We start from the raw sequence: 17,084 nt of genomic DNA, 5'->3' as shown, positions 1-17,084 counted from the left end.
ATATATATATATATATATATATATATATATATATATATATATATATATATATATATATGTGTGTGTGTGTATATATATATATATATGTGTATATATATGTATGTGTGTATATATATATGTGTATATATATGTATGTGTGTGTGTGTGTGTGTATATATATATATAATGTCAGGACCCAATTTTTGCGGGTAGAACTTATTCCTCCCTCCCCCCCCCCCATTTTGCTTTGTAAAATGTTGGGAAGGATGCTAATACTTGGCTCAGAAAATGTTATTATTCAGAGTCGAGATTAGATGCTTTTTATGGACAATCACAGACCACCACTATTTTTAGCTGCAAAAAGCAGAAACTACAAATATCAATGTTGTTTATTAATATCTTATCCCTCCAGTATTTTATTTAGTTTTTCTTTTTTAAGCTGCTCTTTTTGTGTTTTCGGCTGTATAAATGCAACACTCAATTCAGCAGGGCTTGTACATGTGTTGAAAAGTATAGACAAAACCTTGTAACTTTGTACTCTCTTTCATAGACCATCTGAGATGCTTTAATGGACATGCTTCTAAGCATAGGATACTATATTTACATAGGGTATATTTATTTCTATGTACTTTTAGAACTCTGTTGTTTTTTACCACAACATACAACATACCTCTGTTATGCTACCACTTCTGTAGATTGGTGTGTAACTAGAAATGATTAGGACCTATAGCGGAATTGTGACTGGACCATCTATGCACCATCATATCCAATTGGGCAAATGCATTAGTAGCAGTCTGAAACATCTAATGCCTTGATGGGTCAGAGTTTTTTTGGCGCCGTGAGGGGGACTTACACAATATTAGGCAGGTGGTATTAATGCTGTGTTTGATTAGTGTATTGTAATGACACCTTCTATACCTGTGCCCTGCATTATTATTTTACATTAAAGCAATAATGGATTTCTCCATATTTGCTCTCCTCATAATCCATGTGCAGGAGATGGAAATGTATGATTTTATTACACAAAGATTTCCCAGCTATAATTCCCATAGTGTGATATGTATATTAGTTGCACAATATTCCATGATGAGCACTTCAGCTGCTCACTTGTCTGCTGGATTTATTATTGAGCACCTGTTTATGCATCTACATGTAATAGCCAAAATTTGTTACTACATCCTCTGGTTGAGTTCAAATTATTGTAACAGCTATGCCAGGGCTTTCAACATTTTCTTTCTTAAGACTAAGAAAGGCACATTAAACAAACCTTTTTATACAATTTAACTTTGTGCTTCCATGTTGTACCGTGTAAGTGTGTGATACATGTGTTATGCATTGCATGTCGTTAATTGTGCTAATGCTGTAGAGAAAGACGGCATTCATTTTGTATTTATTTCTTTCTCTTCATTTTCCTCTTTAACTAATGTGAATCACTCCCGCCACTCCCTGTGCTCTTACCACAGTTCTCTTCATTGTTATTAAAAGGGATGTACAGGAGCCCTTGGTGCTCTCACCTTTCCTCATTGTTCCAGTCACATGTCTCCCAAGTAATTAGGTCCGCACCTGCTGTGTGTAGACCCTTTAACCTGCGTTTCCTGGAAACTCAGAATTGGACACAGACTGGTATGCTGCCAAGTCATCCAGCCCACTTGTGTTTTTCTGTTCTTCTTTCATATTTTTTTTTTTGTTGATATAAAAGCCCACAATCCTGGAGACACTTGTACTCTAGATTAGACTTAACTGCAAACTCACTTATATGCATGGGATCACTGTGTGTGTGTGTGTGTGTGTGTGTGTGTGTGTGTGTGTGTATTGATATGAAGGGTAAGAATGAAAGTGCTACATGGCAATTCCTTATGGGTAACTGAAATTGTGTTTCAGAGCTGGAAGTACTTGGTTAAACAAACTCAGCCCAAGGCTATATTTTCTATTTTGTTGGGTGTCACACATAGTGTTATGCATTTTAGACGCTAGCTTAGAAATGATTTAAAAAAAAACCACTAATCAAAACAGAAAAATGAACACAGTATTTACAATTCTCATCTTGGTCCTCCTCACCCTTCCTTCTTATTCGGTGCAAATATAATGTATAAAATGGCTTTGGTTTTTTTTTTCTTTTTTGTGGTTCAGGATCCCCCCTCCCCAGTTCCTTGTTCATCTCCAACTGCCCAATCTGGTTGGAAAAAACTACAAATCTGAATATTGCATATTTTTCCATGTTCCAAAATAGAAATAGGAATATATTTATATATTATGGTGCAACAGTGATTTTCTTTGATATTTGAATTGATATTTCAGTAATTTGTTAGGAAAACTTAATTTACATATAGGAAAGCATGAGACTTATATGTTCTGTTGTTATTTTTATGTGGATATTAATATAATGTTTGTGCTTATTATAGACCAAACAAAATACCTGCAGGATTCAGCTTAATGGGGGGGGGGGATTCAATTTTGAACAAAGTCTGTCTGAGCCTTGCATAATGTGTGTCTGTGCGTATTTCCAGGTAATAGAGTATCTAAAACATCACTGATTTTTGATCGCACCTGAAAATAACCTCCGCATATAAACCCACCATTTAGAACCAAGCATTCTATCTGTCCTATCTTACATGTTTATTCATTTGTTGTAACTCTTACTCCGGAAAAGATAGCAAAGTTGGTGAGCAAAAGTCTAGACCATCAGAGATCTCTGTGATTCTCACTCAGGTGCAGAATTTAAGAATACTTATGTGCTGTTTTATCCAATGTCCTAACTCTCTTGTGGTGTTTTCTGCAAGTTGCGAGATATGAATTTGTGAAATATGAATTTGTGATGGAGGGAGGAGAAATTATAGCACCATTCTTTGTTTTAATCAAAGCTGCATGGACAAGTCAGGGGAAGGTTTAACATGGCATATTCACTCATATGGGAATATTATCGAAGAAAGCCTGGCCATTGTGAACTTTTAGTCCCTTGCTTTGCTTGATGACTCATAACATGGATTATTTTTGTGCCTATATGCTTATGTGCTTCCTTTTTCTCTTTAGAGTCTTATATGAGGGAAAGGAGCGCCTCTTGTCTGGCTGTGAAACCATCCAAGCCACTCCATATGGACGCTGTGCTAATGTCAACAATAGTTCGGCTGGCTCATTACGAATATTCATCAACTATCGCAGAGCACCTCCAGATCGTACTCAGAACTCTCTTGCAGTGACAGACATCTGTGTAATCATAGCTAACAAAGGGGAGACCCCTCCTCACACCTTCTGTAAAGTGGACAAAAACCTCAACTGTGGCATGGTAAGGAGGAATCAATGTTTTGAGTGGTCTGCATGCATTTTTATGTAGCAAAATGAATTGTTCTGGTAAAAGTATATGTATGTAGCTGTCAATAATGTGATATGTTCGGGAGATTAAAGGGATTTTATGTCCTCCCTACTACAAACACAGTTTACTGCTTTCAACAGCGCTTTAAAGGGAGGCATATGATTTACTGTGAGTGGCTGAGAAAGCCCTATAAAGTAGGAACAACACATTTTTAAGGAAAATAGACCAGAAAGTAAACATTGTTAAAAAGGTGTACACACGTAATTGTTAACCTCCAATGTCTGTAAATACATGAAAGCATTGTTGTGACGTGAAGCCAGAGGCAAAGGCAGAATTTCTAGAAAGGAGTGAGGGAGGGCGGAAATTCTTTTTGGAACGAGGCAAAAACAAAATACACTTGCTGCAATAATAATAGAATTTAGAAAAATATAAAAGTATATTATAAATATAATGTATGTTAAAGAAAATAAAGAATGAGGTCTAAAGCTATACATTAATTAAAAAAATTCCTAGATTGATATTGGTCATCTTATCAAATTAATATATTAATTTGGTAATTTATCCAGCTATACATACTAAATACTAAAATTTTCTGACATCAAAAATTACAAAAAAATATACAGTTGGTGTTACATTTGCTCACTTAGTGCTTCATATCATTCCCTGCAGCCAAGAAATTGTGCAGGAGCCAGGGGCGCATCTAGAATTTTACTTTACGGGGGGCGATTGCACTCCTTGATCCGCCACTGGCAGGAGCACAAGTAACTTACCTTCTCCATTTTCTCTTTTCCTAAAATCACAGAAAAACACTAGGGCCACAACATAAATAAGAACAACACACTAAAGCCAAAAACAGCTGCCATTTTGTTAAAGCCAAAATTCATTAAAACATAGGCAGATGCCCACAAAAAATATTCTTAGATTGCAGTCATATAATAGTCTTTTTTTAAAACACACTAGTTTTTCCTCCTTCTAACCAACAGAAATATTGTAATTCAACATTGCAGGGTTCTGGACAACGGGAAATCCCTTTAAGTGCGGCCCCAGTGCTTTTGTCATACAGTGTGCTTACTGAAATTCATCTATTTGGCTGCTTAGAGCTGCAATACTTGTCACACACTCTGAAAATGGAAGGTCCTCCTGGAAACAAATATTTATACACGTTTTAACTTATGGTCTTTCTGGCAACAGTAGTTAAATTCAATTTATTCATAGTACTTTGTTTTCTAACATGTGGCCTGAATGTCATGTGACTAATTTTTTCACTTTTACACTTTCCTTTCCTGTCCTTTCCTCCAGTCACGGGAGTGGTTTCGGCTGACTTCTGTTTAGAAAGTATCTGGATTTCTAAGTTGACTCTTGTATCACTAAACATGTTAAAGGAGCAGACTTTGAAGTTTTGTTTATGTGTGGGTTTTACTTTTTTGTTTTTATAATTAGCCTAACAATATTACAAATTGTTTAAAAAGGAATGCTTATTTGTTCTGTTTTTTTTTAATGATCACTAGAGGTGTTCAATCGAATGTAAAAATGATATTGTTTCTTTAACATCATTATGGCTGCCTGTTGGAACAGAGGTCATTTTGTTTATTTTTACTTTGAGTTGTGATTGAAGCTGCTATTAACTATTTACAGTGTACTCCCTGTCATGATATTACCATAGCAATAACAGTCATATGACATACCACCTGACCACAGAGAAGGTCTGTGACTGACTGGCTTTTACTCAGAGGTCAAGTTACACTGTTGTGTGAAGAAGCAGAAACCAATGCTTCCATGTTTGAGAAAGATATTTTGCAGTGATAGTTATCTAAATCTGCCATAAAGATTGGTTTTGACAGTGAAGTTATAAGAGCACCTCCTGGAAGGTATCATGTTAAAATGCTACAAAACTTGCTGTTTAAAAAAATACAGATTATGTGAGATTATACCTTTTTCAAGAAAGCAAAAAAATGTATTTCCTAAATAAAGACTTTTTAAAATAATATGTAGAGAAAATGAATAGTTAGTTTTTATTTTCAGATTCCTCTAAGGGAATATCTTCCATACATATGTGTGTGTTCAGCTTCTGAAATCATTACACTGAAGTTCTAAATCTTATTTGATTTTTGTATTTATTTTTTCCATTTTAGTGGGGATCCAATGTTTTCCTGTGTTATAAGAAGTCTGTCCCGGCATCAAACTCCATTGCTTATAAGGCTGGTTAGTATTTAGTGATGTTAAATTTATTATATTGAACAAATGGTGTATACATGTCTACACTCACATACAACAATTTAATTGAATATCTACATTTATCCATTTTCTATTATAAGAAAAATATATTTATGTCTGTGACTGAAGCATAACATGTGCACTGTTACTGTAGCATATTTTTTGTGTGTAAGATATTAACTTTTGGGTTCATGGTTTTTTCCTGCAGATATGATCTTTAGATATCCAGAAGAAGATTATGAGTCGTTCCCACTTCCCGAGTCTGTGCCTCTCTTCTGTCTTCCTATGGGAGCCACCATTGAGTGCTGGGCCCCCCAAATCAAGTACCCGCTTCCTGTCTTTTCAACGTTTGTCCTAACTGGCTCCAATGCTGACAAGGTATCTAATGTTGTAGTCTTTGTTCCCTGTTCATTTAAATTTTACTAAAATACAGTTTAAGACCATGTGAAACAAATTACTTTATATTTTATTTTTTTAATGTATTTATTATTTGAAAAGTAGGCATAGGGGAAAAACATTTAGGGAAAAAATTGCATGAAGATTTAAGATTAAAATTGGCACAATCGATGTACTAGTTTTACTTAAAACTGAAAACAAGTCATTGTAAATTATTATTATTATTATTATTATTATTATTATTTTATTTAATTTATCTCCAATATAGGTAAATTATTGTCACCACCAGATGCTAATTAATTCAGTGAAAAAATGACATTAAAACATCTTTCCTTGGTTGAGCTTAAATACATAAAAAATACAAGTTAATATCTAGTTAAATAAAATTCCACAAAGCTTAAATGTGAGTGTGTTGCTGCATTTACAACTTGTGTTCCGAATACCTGTTAATCACTGCCGTTACAAATCTCACTTGCTGACAGACTCCTCCCCTCTGCAACCCCCGGTAGCGCATCATTTTTTTTTTTAAGTGTCCAAGGCGTTGGGTTTAGTTTCTACTTGCTACGTTTTAATGTTTTTGCGTCCCCGGGCACCAGTTTTGGCCGTAGTGTTTTGCATGCGGGCTATCAGTGCAGGCCCTCCCTTAGAGGGCTGCTTTAGAACGTCCCCATGGTAGCAGTGTCCCCAGATTGGATGAAAGAAAAGAGAATTTTTATACTTACGGTTAATTTGCCTCTCTCATTCCATCTGGGGGACACTGCGTTCCTCTGCTCTTCTGCTGTTTGGTCTTAGAGGAGCTACAAAGGGGTGGAGTCTGTCAGCAAGTTAGATTTAACAATTAAATAACTAGTTAAGTGCCAACTCCTCATACAACCCATGGTAGCAGTGTGTCCCAGATGGAATCAGAGAAACTTGATTTATCGTAAATATAAAACTCCACTTTTCTACTGGTTATCTGAAACAATTTAACCTGAAGTTCCCTGAAAGACTATACTTTCTATATAATTTCTCTGGCTACTTCAAATAACCACCATCAATTATAGTAATTTGTGGATTAGTCCTGCATATTCTTTTAATTCAGAATTCACTTAAAACTGTTAATCTTATCATTAGAAGTGGTTAAACAGTATATTCTGTGTAATTCTGGTAGGGCTCTTTGTGGTGTATACTATTTAGCAGGCTGCGTGTGAATCATTACATAGATTGAATTCCACGATATGAAGCTCTAAACTATTAAAATTATAGATATGATTTTCACAACCCACACGCTGTGTCTAAATTGCTTTGGTCTCGCTGCATAATCTAAGTTCAAGCTTCACAAATACGTGCTATCTATGCTTGCTACAATGTAAAGATTTTATAACATTGTGGCTTCCTCCATATTTGATGTATTTATCACACTGCATGTGGATCAGTACATGGATCGGATTCCACGATATGAAGTACTGAACCATAAAATGATTTGATTTACACAACACACACACACTGTGTTTACTATATGTTAGCCTTACTGCATAGCATTGTATTACCTACATAGGCCTCTATGGATAAGCAACTAGCGAAACGTATGTCGGAGTGTGTGGAGTCATGTTGACATTAATGGGGGGCGGTGACTGAGGGTTGGGAATAAAGGATTTACCTAATAAAATTCACTAACTGTACTTGGATCTGAACAAACGGCATTTTGTTCCAAGTATCGGGTGTGTGGCGATTAAATATATGATTGTTTGTTAGTTTAAGCTCTGATAGTATTGTGTGCAATGTAGGTATTATATCAGCTTGTCACGCTGCAACTGTTTAATGCATGTGGAATCAAAGCACAGATTTCTAATGCAGTTTCTTTGTAAGGTACACTTTTCAGTTGATCTGTGATTCTTAGGTCACCATGAGCTTAGCAAGCAGACACCTGGACAAAGTGTTCTGACGACACTTGTGAAGCTTCTATCCAGATCACCTCTATTTCTGCACTCCTATGGTTGGAGCAGTGTTCCCCCCATAAAATTTTGCCAGCTGGGTGGCACTGAGAAACAGCCGAGTGGGGACAGATGTAATACTTTGCAATAATAATGAAAACTTTTGGAGGTTATTGCCCGCACCTGCCAAGACTGGTGGTCAGTGGTCTAACACACACTGCTGGCTGTAGTGCTCATATAGTGACAATTCGAATAGGAGAAACAATGGTTTGTTCTATTATAATAGGACTCTTTTGGGCTCCAAGAGCCGGGTGGCAAGTAAAAACAGCCGATTGGAGCACAGGGAAATAGGTGCTGGGATGAATACTGTAGAGTATGTGCGTACATGCTGAAGCATGAATTTGTATGCAATAGCACAAGTACAGATATCCAGAGAATAGTAGAAAATTAATTACATGTAAAAATAGGAAGCAATAGCACTAGTAGAACCAGGTAAAATAAATGTCTAAAAAGTAGCAAAGGGAACGAGATTTCTTCTATTAAATGTCTGCATTTTTAAAATAAAAATTCCACCCTAAAACTTCACTCTCTTCACTCAGTCTACGATAGTTTTTAGGGCTCAAATTGAATCTCTAGGTTATCTGGGCTGCACTTAATGTTGTTTTAGCCGAGGATTCATATAATCCTCTGGCTGTCGTTTCACATACGTAATCTAGTTACTGTTGGTCCTACGGCCACTGTTTGTTTGTTTTTTTGGCCGCAGTGTTTCGTGCCATGCTTTAAGAGCGGTGTCTCCCTTCAAGGGCCGCTTTAGAATGTCCTCATGGTAGCAGTTTCTCCCAGATAAAGAAAAAAAGATTTTTATACTTCAGATAATTCCGTTTCTCTGATTCCATCTGGGGGACACTGCGTTCCCTCCCTTAAGTTCTTCTGCTAATTGGTCTTTAGTGGTGGTTTCCCCTACCTTGGGGTCTTTTGTACTACAGTGAGGCTACAGGGGGTAACAGAGGGGAGGAGTTCTGTCAGCAAGTATTAAACAAGTGAAATTACTTGTTAAGTGCCAACTCCAAGCTCCCCACATACAACCCTATGGTAGCAGTGTCCACCAGATGGAATCGGAGAAACTGATTTATCGTAAGTATAAAAGTCCTTTTTTTAATTCCACCTAATGCAGGCACGCAAATTTGTTCAAAGCATTAATTTTTCCTCTATTTTCTTACGACTTGACTGTTCCTTTGTGATTGTGAAAACTTTATTTTCCATGTAATTCCATATATAATAGCCACACAAATACTAACTGTTAACAGTAATTGTAATGTCTCATATCCCAGCCAAATGAAATGTAAATATAAAAATAACTGCTAGCAGAACTGTCTATAATATCTGTGTCAAACTAAGTTTGATCATATAATTTTCTAGTTGATATTCAAGCTTTTTCTCTAAATGACTCACTCGCCTCTCTTACAATAGGTTTATGGTGCTGCTATTCAATTCTATGAACCATACACCCGGGAAATGCTGTCCGAGAAACAGATGATCCAGCTAGGGCTCATTACGGCGGTGGAGAAAAAAGTGATGACTTCTAAAATTCTCAACACCCACAAGTGCATCTGCCTGCTCTCCCACTGGCCTTTTTTTGAAACCTTCCGCAAATTCTTAATGTTCATCTACAAGCTCTCTGTGTCTGGTCCACACACACTTCCCATTGAAAAGTATGTCTAACAGTCTCATTATGGAAATTGCATGATCTGTATTCTGCTGTTGAGTATGTTGTGTAATGCAATCACACTATATGGCTAATACTAACCTGCTTACTTGTCATTACATCCACGCAAAATAAAACAATTTACATACTTTTAGCCACTGTGAGCTGCGCCCTTTCAAATAATAGAACAGTTTTACACATTGGGTGGAGTGTAGCCCCATTTCTATACCTTATTTTGAATAATGGAAACGCTACCATTATAGTATATTAGACTGTGTTATGGTGGTTACATTTGTGTTGCTTTTTGTTTTGTTTTATTAGACATATATCGCACTTCATGCACAATGTTCCCTTCCCATCTCCTCAAAGGCCAAGAATCCTTGTTCAGGTAACCAGAATTTTTTTTATGTATTTGTTTTACGTTTACTAACACAATTATGAGCTTTAGACTCTGTGTAAATGCTTGTTTGTCATATGGAAATATCTGTGTGGTTTTTATGTGGTTTGTTGTCTGCATTTTACTTACTGTATTGATGGAACAGACTTCAGCTGAGGCAGCCCTGATATGTGGATGTGTTATAACCACATTTTGGCACAAATAAATGCATTTTCATATTGCACATTTTGTGGTTACTGTTGGTATCACTGTGGCTGTTTTATGGCTAAGGGTGCTTAATAATGATCAAATATAAAAAAAACTCTTCCTCTTCTTGCCATTCACTTTCCAGATTCTACCTTTCCTCATCTTTTATCCCAACCCATCTAATCAGCTCTCTCTCCCACCTTTCCGTTTCTGTCCTCTACTTACTTGCTGCCAAGCATGAACTTTCTCCTCTATGTTGTGATCAGCTGGTAGGTAAGTTGAGAGGAAGCTGTACTTCCTTAAAAAGACTCTAAAGATAGTTGAATTGTATATTTTCTATCCAACACTCTTTTTATTCTGTACATTTACTAAACATTGATAGGATAAAACATTTTTGTATGTTCATAGACCTTTTAACTGTCTGAGCATTAGTCAGTATAATGCTGGTCCCTATTTATGTGCAATTTTCTAACATGAGATGTGTTTTACTAAAAGAAGAATGTATCTTTTAGAATCATTGCTAAGTATATCCATTATGCAGTCGTGGCCAAAAATATTGGCACCTTTGCAGTTTTTTCTAATAATGCTCCTTTCCTTCCATAAAATTCTTGAAAATAAAAAATATTTTAGGATCCATCTATGTATGACTTTGGTTTGCAGTGGAGTAAATCACAAAAGGTGGAATAATGTATTAAGTTGTTGCTTAATCCACACAGAAATAATTAAATGGGCCAGACATAATGACTGGCACCTTTTTAGTAGTAGTTAGAAATAATTTAGATATTTTTTTTTTTAGAAAACTTTTTATTTGAAACATCTTTTTTCAATAGAAAATGCATTACAGAATCTCGAGAGGTTAATCAGAAATAGGTAACACGTGTTTACATACAACAGGACACTCTCATGGTTCTCTCGTACTTGGGAGATAATTGTATATTTATTACTGCAGAGATGTTATTTTAACATTTCAAGTTTGTAGGGTATAGAGGGGGTATACAGGGACCAGAGGGGGGTAATGGGGGGGGGGGGGGGTAAATGATTCACGCATCAAGTAAGAGAACAAATGTGCTTGCTTAGGAATATGAAATAGTTAGATTTTAAGCATGTGATTCCCTTTCACTTTTGAACTGAATTCATCTGTGCATGCAATATAAAAGTTGCTAATTCTTATGTGCAAATGTTACTGTGAGATTGTCCAACCTTGCAATAAATACATTTGTTAAAAGAAATCATTCATTAAACAATCTTGTATAGAGAAAAGGACTCATTCTCCTGTATTGTGTCACTGTATGTGCTGCAATGAGATTGGACAAATGAAAGAAAGCCAGAGAATTGTCTGAGGTGGTCAGACAGCAACAAGGAAAATCACAAGGCTATAAATCAATCTCCATAGACCTTGATATTCTTGTTTCCACTGTAGGTAATGTTATGGTGGGTAAAACACCTTGATTATTTGCTAAACAGATACAAGCTGACCTTCATACACAAGGTAAAACAATTTCAACTTGCTTCATCCCAATGAAAGGAGGTTATATGGTAGGAAGGCCTCACTGTTGAAAAACAGATATAAGAAAGCCCAACTGGAGTTTGCTAAAACACTCCTGAGTACTCCAAATTCCTTCTGGGAAACTCCCCTGTTGAAAGATGAGACCAAATTAAGATCTATTTGGTAAATCATCATTCCTATGCATATGGAAAGCAACATGAAGCTTCAAAGAAAATAATATCTACCCTAGAGTCAAACATGGAAGAGGTTCAGTGATGTTTTGGGGTTGCTGTGATGCACCTGGCAATGTGTGTCTTCTTGGATATGTACATGAAATCTGTAGACTACCAGGCCATTTCAAAAAGCACCCAGGAATCGTTCAAGACAAGATGCTGGACCGTTCTGAGTCCAGATCTAAATCTCATAGAACACCCGTGCAGAGATGTGAAAACAGCAGTTGGGAGAAAGCACCTTGAAATCTGGGACAACTGCAGCACTTTACACATGAAGAGTGGACCAAACTGCCAGTAGAGATGTGCAGGAAGGTTCATCCAGGGTTATAGCAAGTGGTTGATTGCAGTTATTTTGACCAAAGTCTGTGCTACCAAATATTGAGCCCAGTTTGTCAATAGTTTGTCGGAGACATTTCTTTTCATTTTATGATATAAAATGATACGCTGTATTCAAAATTAAAAAAAGGTTCAGTATATTCAATAGGAATGAATTGTGGAGACCAAATACTGTGAATTATTTTATTTTTTTTAAAAAGTGCAAGGGTGCTCATATTTTTGGCTGTATATGCTCATTTATGTCCCATGACTAATTGAAAATGTTCCATGATGGATTACTAAACAATGAAAATACACCTGGACACTTTTTTGTGTGTGTGTGTGCAATTTAATTGCCCTTTGATTTGCTGTTTTTTGCAATATTGTTCGTTCTGCAGTTTGTGAAACCCAACTTATAAACAAATGTGTAAAGTCATTTGTTAATTCCTGGTGTTGTTTGGCAGAGGTTAAATCAATGAGAGTTCTTTTTTGTGCTGCCAACTAGTTCTATAATACTTTATACTTTTTAACCACTTCTACAGCTGTCTGCACACGATGCTTTGGTTCTCTCTCAGCCTGTATCAACTCCTTTACCTCTGAGGTAAGTTTTTCAGGGACCAAATTGTTTAAAAATCATAATAATGTTTTGTTATTGAAAGGTTAACATCATGATAGTTTAATTAGTTTAAATAAGTTGGAAGAACAGGAATAGGCTCTTATATCTGTGAAAATATTGTGTTTGGCAAATATGCAGAATCTACCCAGGGAATATTTATGGGTAAAAAAAAGTGCAGCTTTAATAATTTCAAGGATTGTAAACCGGACTATATTGTGTGTGCGATTGCACTGCATGGAAAATGGGAAGTACAATAGTTTAACGGTTATTTGATGCCTTATTCCTCTCCTGATAATCCTTTTTTATTTTTATGTGTTCAGTCCTTTCCCATCCTACAATCAATTTATTATAATTCTTTCTCTTACTGATAATGCTGACTATTGATACCTTATGCGCTATGGGCCTGATTCAGTAAGGAAAGTAAAACACAAAAAAAAGGAGTAACGTTGCATCTTGGAAAGACCATGTTACATTGGAGGGGAACGTAAATTTAAAATGTGGGAGCAAATTTATAGTTGTGGTAGGGCACGTCCTTGAACAGCTTTAGATTTCAGTCCAAAAATAAAGCTATCAAATATTTGTGTGCTACATGAAAAAACAGCCAGTACTTAACTTATGTGCAAAATAATAAACTAATTTGTACCCCTTGCATTGTAACATGGTTTCTCCAGAACAAAAGTTACACCTTTTTCTGTCTTACTTTCCTTAATGAATCGGGCCCTAAATATTTCTGCCTTTCGTATCGATAATAAAGATTATATTACAGAAAAAAAAGTTGAGTGTTTGATGAAGCATTGAATGCTGATCTCTGGGGCTCTATGACTTCTTGTTGTTTGCACCTTGTCAAGACCATGGTGTGTCTGTTATAGTTCTGGTAGTTTATAGGCATAATTTATTTTATTTTTCTTGATATTGCATTTTACACCATAGTTCTGTACACTTTATTTTACTTTCAATATATTTTATTATCTGAAGGGGCTATGCATTAACGTTTTCTTCTATTTCTTTGTTTTACATTTGTAGTGGAGCAAACTTCAGCACATTAGTAATGAGCCTGGGGCCAGAGAACTGTGCTACACTGCTGCTTTTTGTACTGCTAGAGAGCAAGATACTTCTGCACTCCCTTCGACCAGCCGTCCTGACTGGAGTGACTGAGGCCGTTGTAGCTGTAAGCATAGATCACTTCTTTTAAATCTGTGTGCTGTCAAATACAATATATGGTGGTCTCAAGGTCACCGAGGAACACTATCCCATATAGAAATTTTGTATTGAGAATAAAACTTTTCTCCTTCTTAAAGAGAACCTTATTTCTTATGTTAATAATAATTATTTTATTATTATCATAGCACCACAGTGCTTTACATCGTAAGTAATACTGACAGGGCATTATAACCATTACGTGATGTTTACACAAACCTGAGACAATAGGAATGAAAACACTGCTCAGTTAGCGGACAATGTAAAGGAAAAGGCATAGAAAGAAGTGGTGGCAGAGTGTGTTGTGTGAATCAGATCATGATGCGAGAAATTCTTATTGCTCATGTGAATAAAGTGAGTTATTGAATAAGTCATCCAGGTACAGCTAGTCTATATACTGTGCAATATGCACTTTTAAGAGAGTACATAATTTTTTTTACAGGTTCTCCTCACTCACTATGTAATGAGTTTTTTTACTATAACTACTATATATGTATCTATAATTATAAATATTCATCATCATCATCATCATCTATTCATATAGCGCTACGAATTCCGCAGCGCTGTACAGAGAACTCATTCACATCAGTCCCTGCCCCATTGGAGCTTACAGTCTAATCCCTAATATAGACACACACGACAGAGACAGACAGAGAGGGAGAGACTAGGGTCAATATTTCCACCATACTTCTTCAAATCTAATGCACGCTGATTCATATTTAAAAAGGAAAATAGATATTGGTACTTTATGCTGATTAAACGTTTAAAAAAACGTTTTACCTTGTTTAAGGTTAAACTTTTTTTGCCTGCTCCAAACAGAAGCAAATCTTTACTTTCATACTGGTTCGGACACTGCCACCGCATACAATGCGTTTCTACTTAAACACACTACAGCCATTAATATAAATTACTGTCACATAATTTAACCACCAACATTACACTGCCATCCCACTTACTTGCACACAAAAACTATGCAATCATCTACATAGTACTGACAAGAACGCTATGCTATAATACTTTCCGAATAAATACTTACACTTATTCTATGCTAAAATGTACACTACACTGCCATCATGCACAGTACACACTATTCTTCTACATTCTACAATACACTTCCACCACACACACACTACAATTATTGTACTTGCTGTGCTGACATCAATACAACACTGCCACCTACACTACTTCCTACATAATACCACCACCCCACACGGTTTACTACCATAAAACTAATACAGCCACCCTGCAAAATATGGGCATCTAAACTCTTTTACGAATGACTGACATGTACAATATGCTATAAACGTCAAACTCCCTAACATACCAAGCAATAGTAAATTTAAAAAAATGACTTTAAAAATGATGTCCTAAAAACTATGCTTATATTGTAACTTGTAGCTCTCCCTCTCAAAAATTAAAACTTTTCCACCAGGCAATGACGTGTGTGTTGTATAATCATTTTATTTTTAACTGTATTTTTCCTTCAGATGATATTCCCCTTCCAGTGGCAGTGTCCCTATGTTCCCCTTTGCCCATTATCTCTGGCGGGTGTGCTCAGCGCCCCCATCCCATTTATTGTTGGGGTGGATTCTCGCTACTTTGATCTGTATGACCCTCCCCAGGATGTTGTCTGCGTTGACTTGGACACAAGCACGATCTACACGTAAGTGTTAGAGGGATTCTAAGTGTACCCCTGGTACAACAGAAATTAGTTGTTTCTTCTGTAATTTTTTAATTACATAGATCACGCCTTGTGCTTGTGATATGTTTTTTGGGGTTTTATTTAGTTACTTTCGGTATAAGATTAAAGATGCTCACAAATCGGGTTACATTAAAAAAAAATATACCCTGGGCATAATGGCATTTTGTGTTAATCTCTCCTTTTAAAATTGAACAGTCACTCCCTTGTGTTTTCCCCCACCATTCTCATTTCACCCCCAGTGAGGAAATTAATAACCTAATTAAACCGTGGCTGCTGACAGACTACTACCCTCTGTAACCCCCTGTAACTCATCAGTGCATTCTAAGTGCCCAAGGAGTTGGGCTGACTTTTATTTTGCTGCTGTTTAACTTCCTTTTATAGGCCGTTTTTCTTTCTAGGTTAGTGTAGAAAGAAGATAGGAAGGCTGGGACAGCAAGGCTGCTCTACTTACAGGGGCTGCAGCGCTGTCAGGTCGGGAGAGCGGCGGCTCTCACAAAAACCACCTATCGTCTTTGTATGATGCTGGTACGCGAGAGTGGGGAGAAGACGCGGACACATCATTTCCTGGGGACCGGCGCTGCTCTGTGGAGCATAGAGCGCAGGAATCCAGAAGCGATGGCCGCGCCACCATCTTGGAAGCTACCAAGTCCCTTACTCAGAGAGGGGGGGGACGGAGCTACATTGGATAATGCATTTAATGCATTAAGAAAGAGGCAGTCTGCAGGCTTAATAGGAGAAGCACCGCAGACAAACTCTTACAAGCACTCAGGAGGCCCACTGGATGCTGCAGACAGGGGGGAGTTATTATAGAGCTCCCCCTGTCTTAATCGGCAAGTTGGTTTCTTCCACAGGGCCAAAGCATCAGCTTGGGAAGGAAACTTTGCAGTCAAACTCACAGACTTGGCTGCTGCTGGACTCCCTTCTGCCTGCTCAACATTAGCCTGGATAGGCTAAGTATTATTCATTCTCTATATAACACTGTACTTGCGGTATAAGAGGAAGAATATTATGGTTTACAAGAAATATAGTGTTGTAGTTGCATAATTTAATATATTGTTTCTCTCTCCTACCACTGGGGGACACTGCCAGACATTGGGGTATAGTAGTGGGATAGGGAGTTTAGGTACTAAAAACTCTATGATTTTTACTCTCCTCCTCTGCTATGCCCCTTCTCTCCAGTAGATACCTCAGGTTTTTTTTATTGCCTTAGGAGTTAGGCCAGTTTGGTATAGGCTCCTGCCTATACATTCTTAGTGATTGTCACGTTTTTATTTTATTTTTTCTCTTTCATCCAGTCTGGGGGACACTGCTTACCATGGGTTGTGGAGGGAGCTTGGGGAGTTGGCACCTAACTAGTTAACTTTAGTACTGCCTACAGACCCCTCCCCTCTACAATCCCTCCGCCTCTTCATCCTCAGTTTTTTTAGGTGCCCAG

At 36.9% G+C, this 17,084-nt stretch overlaps 1 protein-coding gene across 1 annotated transcript in view; it reads left to right on the top strand.

The window, feature by feature from the left end:
* DENND4C (DENN domain containing 4C) overlaps positions 1–17,084 on the top strand; it is a 185,954-nt gene that overhangs the window by 95,198 nt on the left and 73,672 nt on the right. The window contains exons 3-10 of the mRNA XM_075210659.1: positions 3,010–3,262; positions 5,422–5,491; positions 5,712–5,881; positions 9,283–9,524; positions 9,839–9,905; positions 12,677–12,735; positions 13,774–13,918; positions 15,435–15,610. Coding sequence (XP_075066760.1) covers positions 3,010–3,262; positions 5,422–5,491; positions 5,712–5,881; positions 9,283–9,524; positions 9,839–9,905; positions 12,677–12,735; positions 13,774–13,918; positions 15,435–15,610 — 1,182 coding nt within the window. The remainder of the gene's footprint in view (positions 1–3,009; positions 3,263–5,421; positions 5,492–5,711; positions 5,882–9,282; positions 9,525–9,838; positions 9,906–12,676; positions 12,736–13,773; positions 13,919–15,434; positions 15,611–17,084) is intronic.

This window comes from Mixophyes fleayi, chromosome 1 (genome assembly GCF_038048845.1).
Source record: "Mixophyes fleayi isolate aMixFle1 chromosome 1, aMixFle1.hap1, whole genome shotgun sequence".
NCBI classification, from domain to species: domain Eukaryota; kingdom Metazoa; phylum Chordata; class Amphibia; order Anura; family Limnodynastidae; genus Mixophyes; species Mixophyes fleayi.
This window is presented reverse-complemented; position numbering and strand designations above follow the sequence as displayed.